The sequence below is a fragment of the Cyprinus carpio genome, chromosome B23, assembly GCF_018340385.1.
Source record: "Cyprinus carpio isolate SPL01 chromosome B23, ASM1834038v1, whole genome shotgun sequence".
In the NCBI taxonomy this organism is placed as follows: domain Eukaryota; kingdom Metazoa; phylum Chordata; class Actinopteri; order Cypriniformes; family Cyprinidae; genus Cyprinus; species Cyprinus carpio.
The window spans coordinates 21872348-21882657 of record NC_056619.1 but is presented as its reverse complement, the minus strand read 5'-3'; the positions used below and the strand labels follow the sequence as shown (position 1 = coordinate 21882657).

The 10310-nt window shown below is 33.3% G+C and overlaps 1 protein-coding gene across 1 annotated transcript; it reads left to right on the top strand.

Moving 5' to 3' along the window:
• Positions 1 to 555: 555 nt before the first annotated feature.
• Positions 556 to 4092, top strand: LOC109088329 (specifically androgen-regulated gene protein-like). Its single transcript, XM_042750792.1, has 3 exons — positions 556 to 686; positions 1952 to 2138; positions 2218 to 4092. Exons 1-3 carry the CDS (start codon positions 582 to 584, stop codon positions 3723 to 3725), a joined length of 1800 nt encoding a protein of 599 aa, XP_042606726.1. The 5' UTR covers positions 556 to 581; the 3' UTR covers positions 3726 to 4092.
• Positions 4093 to 10310: the final 6218 nt, after the last annotated feature.

Below are 10310 nucleotides of genomic sequence, written 5' to 3'. Positions count from 1 at the left end.
CTTGCCCCTTTTAGACTTGCAAACTAACACTAGCTTCTCTATTCTTTTTCTGTTCTATCTACTCCTTTTCTTTTTTATTTATTATACAATTAACAAAAGCAAAAAAAAAGACCTCTAACACTAGTTTGCTCTTTTCTTTTCTTTTTCTCTTTTTTATTCTATCTGTTTTCTTTTTATTTATTATATAATAAAAAACAAACTTGCTATGCGTACTACATTAAGCTAACTGAGACTTGTTGTAGCACTTGTGTATCATTGCTTCCATCATCCTCATTTGTAAGTCACTTTGGATAAAAGCGTCTGCTAAATGGCTAAAGCTAAATGTTAATATATATATATTATATATATATATATCTATAATATATATATATATAATAATATATATATATATTGTATATGTATATATATATATATCATATATATATATATTTAAATTATTATAATAATAATAAAAATATATGTGTTGTATTATATTCATATATTTATATTTTTATTATTGTTGTTGTTGCTGCTTAATCTGGTTATTTATGTTTATATACTGTATTTTTTCTGCACCAGTAGTTGAACTCCTCCAATGTGCAATGCCAAAAAGTGACACCTGGCCCGGGGGCGTTTCCACTGAATCTGTGTCTGGGATGGACAGTGCAGGAAGCTATGATAGTGTGCTAAGCATTAACTCCGGATTTGTGAGTATGACGCCATTCATTCATTTCCCAGAACATTAAAGGAACAGTGCACCCAAAACAAACACTGATTCACTATCATGTAATTCTAAACCTGCTATTGCAGTTATTTTTTCCATGGAACATGAGGAAATCTTTAAGAAGATCTTTTCCATGCAAATACAGTTCATAGTCATCCTATCGGTTAAGCTACAAAAACACTAGAAATGGTATCATAAAAATACTCCATTGGGTTTGGGCTTGATACAAGACTAAGTAAGATTTTCACTTTTGGGTTCACTATTTGATTTTTCAGACATGAGGAACTGTCTCTGCTCTTTATGGGGTTGAAAGTTGTTTTTTAATCAGTAAAGAGGAACAAGGAAACATGGTGTGATTTTATCTTATATAAAACTTATCTTATAAAAAAAAAACACATTGTAAATAACACACTTTCAATCAATCAACTTTACAATTTTTTTATTAAATTAAATCATTCAAAATAATTACATAACATAAAAATACATTATATATAACCAATTTTGGGTTAAAGTATTTTTAATTAATTATGCATTATTTTACATAATATTTTTGTTGGAATGTTTTCTTTTTTATTATTGAGTGAATTTTAAGTATATCAAAGTTTTTCAAAGCACAATGCATTACGATATTCAAGTAAATTTGTATAATGAATGTTTACAAACACCAATGATAAAATTACACTACATCTTCTGCTCACCAATGCTGGATTTATTTGATTAAAAATGCAGTAAAAACAGCAATACTAAAATTACCGTTTTCTATATGAATATATTGTAAAACGTCATTTGTTCATGTGATCAAAGCTGAATTTTCAACATCTTTACTCCAGTCTTCAGTTCAATTAAATTCAAGTTTATTTGTACAGCACTTTCCATGAAAATATTATGTTTCTACATTAAATTTAGGAGTAGGATATTAGTGGTGACTATGGCAGAAATGTACAGTAAGAATCATGCAGTTAGTTTCAAATTACATGTAATCAAACAGACGGTGAACACTATCAGTGTCACATGATCTTTCAGAAATCTCAAGATGCATTGCTGATTATTATCAATGCGGAAAACAGTTGTGCTGCTCCATATTTTTGTGGAAACTTTGATAAATTATATTTTTAAATGACTCTTTAAATGAATAGAAAGTTTAAAACAGCAGCATTTATTTGAAATTGCAACATTTTATGAGATTATAAATGTATTACTAATTTTTTATCAATGTAATTCAAATTATTTAAAAAAAATGTTTGATAGAGCGATGACAGTCTGGAGCACCTTTCGGCTGAGGAGAGAGCCTGTCTCATGTTCCTGGAGGAGACCATTGAGTCTCTGGAGGTGGAAGATGACAGCGGTTTGTCGAACGACGAGCCTGATCACCCAACTAATGGCCCGAAAGGAAACACTGCTCAGCAAACGTCCATCTACCAGAACAGATCTGAGGGTAAGCAGCAACAGAATACATGAAAGTACCTTTAAAAGTGGTCTGTTTGAGTAATGGCTCATAAATGTTCTCCTATCAGCCCATGAGGATCCAAACAAAGTGACTGGAAGAGATCGTAAACCTTCTCAGAAGTACCTTGTGCCAACTCCATTACTCCTTGCCAGTGGGAATGCCAAGATAGTCAGCAAACCAATGGAAACATCTCCCAAAGAAACACCTGTGGCTTTTATTGATGCACCTGATGGGTTTAGATCAAGCCCTGACCTTCAACAACCTAGAAGGACCTTTCCACAAGAAGCTACTTCAAAAGTAGCAACTTCCAAAAAAAGCACTGGAAAATCAGTTGATGTGGTGGACTTGCCACCTTCATTCATACCCAAACCTCCAGTTAAAACCAGTTTACCAAATGACTCGAAAGCCAAAGATGGTGCACCTAAGAGTTTGGAGGTCAAGTCTCAGCCGAAGCAGGAGAAAGCTTCCTCAGAGGTGCCGCTGGAATTCATTCCTCCACCCTCAGACTTCATGGATGAACCAGCGGAGAAGATAAGCCTCGCTTATTCGCCACCACCTCCGGTTTACAACAAACCACATGAAAGGATTCCCGAACTCCCTAAAACGGAGCCTGGTGGATCCATCAAGCCAACGGAGATGACCAAATCAGACCCAGAATGCACATCAAGTGGACCATTTTCCCACAATGTGGTTGAAAACCTATGCAAGAAGGCCTCTTTGAAAAAAGCACCTCACTTGACGCCATTAATGGTTGCGAAACAGTCGGTGGTGGACAAACCACTGACGCCTTCGCCGTCTTCAGAACACAGTCCTGCTGCGCCAAAAGAGTACGGCGATCCCAAAAGCCCACCGGCTGTGGCACCCAAACCCAAGAAGCTCCCATCGAATATCATCATCAAAAGCCACAAGGATCCGGGCACCACGCATTCGTTTCTCCCTCAAACCGAACGTGCTCAGATGGACCCTAATAAAATCCGAATGGAGGCTTTGAAAAAATTAGGCCTGCTGAAGAACGAAGAGATTGAAACGGGCCACGGCGTGTCTCCATCTCATTCGCCAACGTTCAAAGCTAAAACTCGTCCTCAGTCGTTTTCTAACCCAAAAGATCCCATTCAGGAACTATCCAGACTTTCCAAAACCCCCGTACCAGATGACGTGCATCTACTGGCAGACAGGCTAAAGCACCAAGATGAAAAAAGGAGGGGAGATTCACTGAAAAACCAACTGACAAGATCCTACGAGATCAAAACGGCATCCCTGGAGCGCACAAGATCTCGAATGGCTGCTGACCCTGTGCCAAAGACGACAAACCCTGAAAGGACCCAAGTTGAGTTGTCTCCAGGTCAGTTACGAAAGAGCAGAGCTCGACCTTCTTCTGCAGGGAGCGCCAAGGACTTTGGCATTGGCCATCAGGTTGAATATTCAACCAAATCACTCCAAGCTGGTGCAGTTCTGCCAGGAAACGACGGGCAAAAGTTGCCTCGCTCCGGAATAAGCGTGATGATCTCTCCGCACGGTAAAAATGGAGAGAACCGAAGGGAAGCCTTGAAGAAACTGGGATTACTGAGGGACTAATGGATGGTGATACTGCCATTGCCTTTCAATGTATTCTGGGACATTAGCATTGAAAGGACGAATGCTGATGATATGGACTTTGACACCGTTTGTGTTGCTTTTGGTTTTTCGGCTGCGTTGTCGAATTGCATCTTTAGGTACCTGCTTAAGTAACTGACACAACATATGCACTTTCTTCTAAATTTTTTTGGTAAGGCTATGTCCACATGAATCCAGATTAGTTTGAAAACAGCATTTTCTTCCCTTTTATCGTCACAAAAACTCACTGAGACAGTATTGGGGTAACGCATTACAAGTAACTCAAGTTACGTAATCGGATTACTTTTTTCATGTAACTAGTGAAGTAACAAATTGCTTCTAAATTTACAAAAAATTTTCTTAATCATTTTCTCTTTTCTTTTTCTTTTTTTTTGATTTCCCATTTATTTACTGATACCTCTCCTGTCTTCATGTTGAGAGAAATTGGGAGCAAGTTGCTGAGGCACTTTCTTCAGCCTGAGGCTTATTAATTTTACTCTTGGTGTGAAAAAGGCCCTTACAGTTTACAAAAATAACTAATGCATTCATGTATTACTTTTAATAGAAATGCAATTAGTTACTTTTTTATGGAGTAATGCCATATTGTAATAATGCATTACATTTAAAAGTTACTTTCCCCAACACTGCTGAGATGATACCATGAAGTTATCATGCTATTCTTCTGGGACAATCATTTATTAGCAAAATATCCCACCACTCGCTTATTTTATCTTGCTTTACACTTTCATAGAGTTGCAGTATAGTATGGTATTTTAACTGCATCACATGATTATAAAATATGCATCCTTGTTTTTGAATCCCTGATCATAAATTCCATTTTCAGCTTTCTCCACTTAAAATGTTTTACCCATATGGAAATATTTAAATATATATATATATATATATATATATATATATATATATATATATAATATTTTTTAAAAGATAAAAAATATATAAGATAAAATGTTTTAAAATATACTTATGTTAATATATATTGTACCAATATATTTTTGGCCATTATTTGTATATTTTTTTTACAATATATTTTAATATAAAATACTGTAATATGGGAAATTTATATTCTTGCCCCTAAAATAAAAATAGAGAGTTATTTTGGTATATTTAGACCAAAAAAAAAAAAAAATTGCCATATGGGTAACAAAGCTCTGTTTTTGCTGGACAAATAATGTTTTTCAGTGTTGATTTGAAGATGTTTTCAAATTGATCCCAATAAAGTAGATGTAGTTAAGAAAATGTAAATGATAATATTTTCCATATCATTAAGATAATTATGGTTTCCAGATCACTTTCACTTTTTGCTTAATGTAAAATGTAAATATAGTTGCAGTATTTTCCTCAGGAAAAAAAATAGAAACAAATTTCCCACAAGGTGAATATTTTGTTAGCCTATTATAGATTCTGATTATATGTTGTCTCAAATCTCATCTCATTTCTGGTGTATATATTTCTAGGCTAAACGTTATTCTTGTAAAATAACATGCTCTGTAGAAATATTAACACATGCCTGTAAATAAATTCATGTTTTTATGAGGGATTCTTAATAAAGTTTTGGACTACTGAGGAGTTCAAGCATCTAGATTTTGGAGGAGTTCTGTGACTTTAGCGGTTGGAAAATAGGATCTTGTTTGGATCCGTGAATCATTTTGAGTCAGAGTTCATTGTCCTTGTGAGTGACGCACGGATAGCGATCCATGTTTTTCTTGTCAACAGAGTCTTGCTGAGGTAACATTCTGAGAGTTCCTTTCATAACATCAGCTGCTTCTATCAGACGAGGAGGGAACTCGTCCAACCTGATCCGAAGCAGCGGGGCTGTGCTTTTCTTTGTCAGCAACCATTTGAGCCTGAAGTGAGCTGGGCTGATCAAGGTTTCAGCTCATTTACCTGTTTCTGCAAGCCTAAGAATATCATTCAGCTATCATTTGAACAGGTGCAGGAGTTTGTATGCCGTTTGGCTTACAGAATATCATAACTACAATAGCACTAAGAGCGATCAACAATACGATTTTAAACACTAAGGAACAAATGATAAAAGTTTAGAGTCATCAAAAGTTATGTCAGGCTCTGGAATGACTGGACATGCCTTTGAGAGTGAAACACACCTCAGAAATGACTCGCATCTGTGGATTTTGAATCACATTTGACATGAGAACTGATAAAAACATACCTGAGATGTTTTGTGTTTTAACTAACCCGTGAGACTAGATCTAGGCTACTAGTGCTGCTTTCATTACTCATTAATTCACTTAAAGTTTTAAATGATCACAGCCAGACATAAAAAAATATATCATTTATCTATTGTACTCTTCTGTTTTAAGTGATCATGGCGAGATATAGTGGAAATGTTTATTAAAATATACATGTGCACAAAAAATGTGGCTACTTGTTCAATTTTTTTAACAAAAGCAACAGATCTTGAACTTTTTGAAACTTAAATTTGTTAAATAGAAGTTAATTTACATTAATTTTTTTTTTTATGTCAGAACTAAGTATTTTTAGTTCCCAGTATGCTTTGCGTGAGACTTGATCATCAGCATAAATGTCAAAATTACGTTTTTGAGTAAACAAAGACTTGTTAGACTTAAATGCTCAGTTTTGTTATTGGTTTAGAAAACTTTATGTTGGTGTTTTTATGAAAAACTAACATTTGGGGCTTTAATTAATTAATAATAGCCTATCTGTGTCACTACATATACTCGTATCACAGAAAACATTTTCTCAAAAATGATGCTGTATTTAGCTTGCTAAGATGCTAAGCTATTAATTACAGTAAGTAAAAATTGTTTGAGATGGTAATTGGATTGAGTTTAAGGACACAGCTGAAGTGTTTTCCAGGACACAAAATGTTTAATTTTTACTTAAGTTTCTGGAAATGTTTCCCTGTCTATGTTTTTTATCTAATATTTGTATTTTATTTAAACTTTATTTCAACTAACGGTTTTTAATAGTTTTAGTATTAGTTGTAGTTGACCGTAACCATGTAGGATACAGTATTTTCAGTTTTCATTTTCATTTTAGTTTGTTTAAGGTTTATTTGTTATGCTTTTAAAGTTTTTATTTGTTAAATTTTAGTAATTTTAGTACATCAATTTATTTTTTTCAGTTAGTTGACAGCAACATTTCTCATTTTTAAAATTTGTAATCTAATTTTAGTTTATGTTTTTCAAAACATTATCTTGATTAGTTTTTTTATTTCAGTTTTAGCAATTTAGTACTTCAGTAATGTCATTTTCACTATTTTTTTATTTTAAAGTTTTTTTTATTCATTTCTATTATGCACTTTTGTCATTCTTACTAAGTTTTTTTAGTATTTGAACTTTAACTCATAATATTTCAACATTTCTCATTTTAATTTTAAGTTTTTTTTAGTTCAACTTTTCATCTAATAGTTATATTTTATTTAGCATACTAGCATACTATTTCTGCCATGCAAAAACTTCAAATGATCCAAATTCAGCCCACGTATGGAAAATTTGCATACTTTGTATAATATACACACTACAGTATGTACTGCGGCGATGAAAGTAGTATGCTTGTGTGATATTGCAAACATAATCATTCTGAAAATTCGAATCATTTAATCTGACAGTGGTTTTAACACACAGCAGGTGGCCGCAGACCCTGTGGAGAATGTAAATCAGTGTAAATCACCATAGCGCTGTTGTATAGACAGGGATGATAGCCAAAGGTTGAAGGCTCAAACCCCCCAAAGATTGGTGTGTGAGCTATCATCATTGTGCCCTTGAGCGGGACGTCTCAGGTTACTCCGGGGGAATCGTCCTCACAAAGTGAACTGTAAGTCACTTCAGATAAAAGCCTCAGCTAAATGAGTAAGCAGTAATTAAAGAGCCGCAGGAGGTCCAGATGGTCAGTTTCTGGGGTCAGAGCTGTTTGTGGTCTCTTTAATGATGGATGAAGGGAGAGCAGCATGTTTTTTGGGGTCTTTGGTGCTCAGTAACTAAACAGCAGAACAGACCATAATCTTCCTGGAGAAAGGTGTTAGCAATCCCATTCATCTTAAAAGTTACTATATGTAGAAGTCAGTTACACAAATACAGCCAGGGTTGCCAAGTCTGGGTGATAAAACTAGGCTAATGGCTCAAAATAGCACAATGACCATATCCAAAATATCAAAACTCAAAATATGTAATTTTATCACTATAGTCATCACTGAAACACGGCTGTTTTGTTCACCGCACGCACTCGCTGACTGAATTCTTTGGCTATTCTCTCATCAGTCAACATAGTGAAGATGTACGAATGTGAGTAAGATATTTATTTCACAGAGTAAACAGCTTTAGTGATTATTATGGGAGTTATTGAGAGTGCTTAAACTCTCTAGACTGAAGTGAAAATGTTCTTTGATAATGTAAACGTTCTTTACTCTATAATGAAAGTGTTATAGGCTAATTAGTAACTTGCAATGTTTTTTATTAAATTCACATTAAATACAAAGTCAGTTGGATTAAAAATATTTTATGGTATGACACCCATATCTGATACTTAAGTAAAAAGACAGATTTTTATGCATAATTAATAGATTACACTATTAGGCTACTTTGCCCATCACCCACATCAACAAACATAATCTATAAAAATGCAAAATGCATTTACATACACATATTTGAGAATTGAGATATTTCATGATATAGTTTGGGAATATTTCTAATAAAAATTAAAATATGAATAAAACATAAGCCTATAACAGTGTGACATAACAAGCATGAGACCCCCCCCCCCCACACACACACACACTTGTGTCCTCTCAAAAATGAGTGCATGACACTACAATACAAGATTATTTGTCAAATAAAAGAAACATGATAAACCATTCATTTTACTTGAAATTGTTAAAGATTACTTTTAAATGTACGTCCTAAGCACGTGGTTTTCTAGCGTATTTTATTTAACTTCTCAGGTAATATCAATGGTATGACCTATTTCAGATCAAACTTACAACAACAATATTCATATACACACATATTTAATTGTTTGATCAAAATTATTGCTAGGGGCAATTTAGTAGTCGCTGGATATCGGTAGGGACGTGTACCGAGCATCACTACATTCTATGCACTTGATTTATTGAAATGCTTTAGACGAGTAGCTTTTTGTACATTTTTATTCCATTAAAGTGTTTTATTAGGCCTAATTAGGAGAAGAAGAGAGCAGTCTGCAAAAGTAAGTACTTCAGCCTGCTTTAATACTCCTCCTTCACATCTGCTGAAAAAGAGGAAGCAACAAATTTGAAGAGAATGCATTTTATTGCGACATCCTAGAGTGCTTTAACCACAGAGACCCGGGCCACACATCTGGATGAAGATGGTGAATCAGAGCCGCAGGATGGCGCAGGGTTACGCGTCCGGCTGCCATCATGATCTCCTCAAACACACATTACTGCGGCTTTCAACAACAAAGTTACGAAACCTTTGAGGTTTACCAGCAACTTCTTTAATGGCCTCCCAGAAGAGCTCGCGCTAATAATGAGATTTTTCAGATATTTGGACATTTCTACTAAGAGACTGGACAATTAGGACAGATTCGGAGCTGATTTATTTGGGCTTTTCTGCTTGTTTGTTGATATGGAAAGGGAGACAGTGTCCCGGGGGAATAATAGTTTGCATAGTTCATTCAGAGCCAATGATAGTCTGCATCAACAAAATTCCAACAAAATACTTTTCATGTGAGTGCATGCTTTACTTACAAATTTTAATAACCCTGAAATTGTGCAAATAATTATATATATATAATATATATATATATAACCCTGAAATTATATATATATATATATATATATATATATATATATATATATATATATATATAACTCTACTGACACTAAAAAATGAACAAATAAATAAATGTTAATAAAAATTTATAATTTTTTTATAAAAAAAAACTAAATTACTAAATCTTTAAAATTTAAATGAAAACAAAAATAAAATAAAAAATAAAATAAAAAATAATTAAAATATGTAACTAATTATATATATATATATATATATGTGTGTGTGTGTGTGTGTGTGTGTAATATACATTACTTAACATTAACTGAAATACAATTTAAAAGTGGTGTACTACAAGACCTAAAATAGAAATAAAAATGAATAAATCTATATTGACACTTAAAAATGAATAATAAAAATGACAAAAATAAATAAAACTATAATAAAATAAAATAACACTGGAAAATGATACATACACACACACACACACACACACACACACACACATATATATATATATATATATATATATATATATATATAACCGATAATTAATTGAACATTAACTGAAGTAACAAAGTATTACAAAAATGAACGTGACGTACTAAAATAACTAAAACTAAAATGAAAATAAAAATTTAATTAGACCATTAACATCAAAAACTAATAAAAATTATAAACACAACTAAATTATTAAAATTGTCCTCATTTGTAAGTCACTTTGGATAAAAGCCTCTGCTAAATGACAAAATGTAAATGTAAACTTATGATGAAATAAATGTAAAATGGTGTAGTTGTGTGCTCTACCAGCAGGGGCGCA

Excerpts from the sequence above, each read along its gene's own strand:
- LOC109088329 (XM_042750792.1), top strand. The coding sequence starts at position 582 with ATGCCAAAAAGTGACACCTGGCCCGGGGGCGTTTCCACTGAATCTGTG. Across the intron at positions 687-1,951 it reads TAAGCATTAACTCCGGATTT|AGCGATGACAGTCTGGAGCA; the intron begins GTGAGTATGACG and ends AATGTTTGATAG. Across the intron at positions 2,139-2,217 it reads CTACCAGAACAGATCTGAGG|CCCATGAGGATCCAAACAAA; the intron begins GTAAGCAGCAAC and ends TTCTCCTATCAG.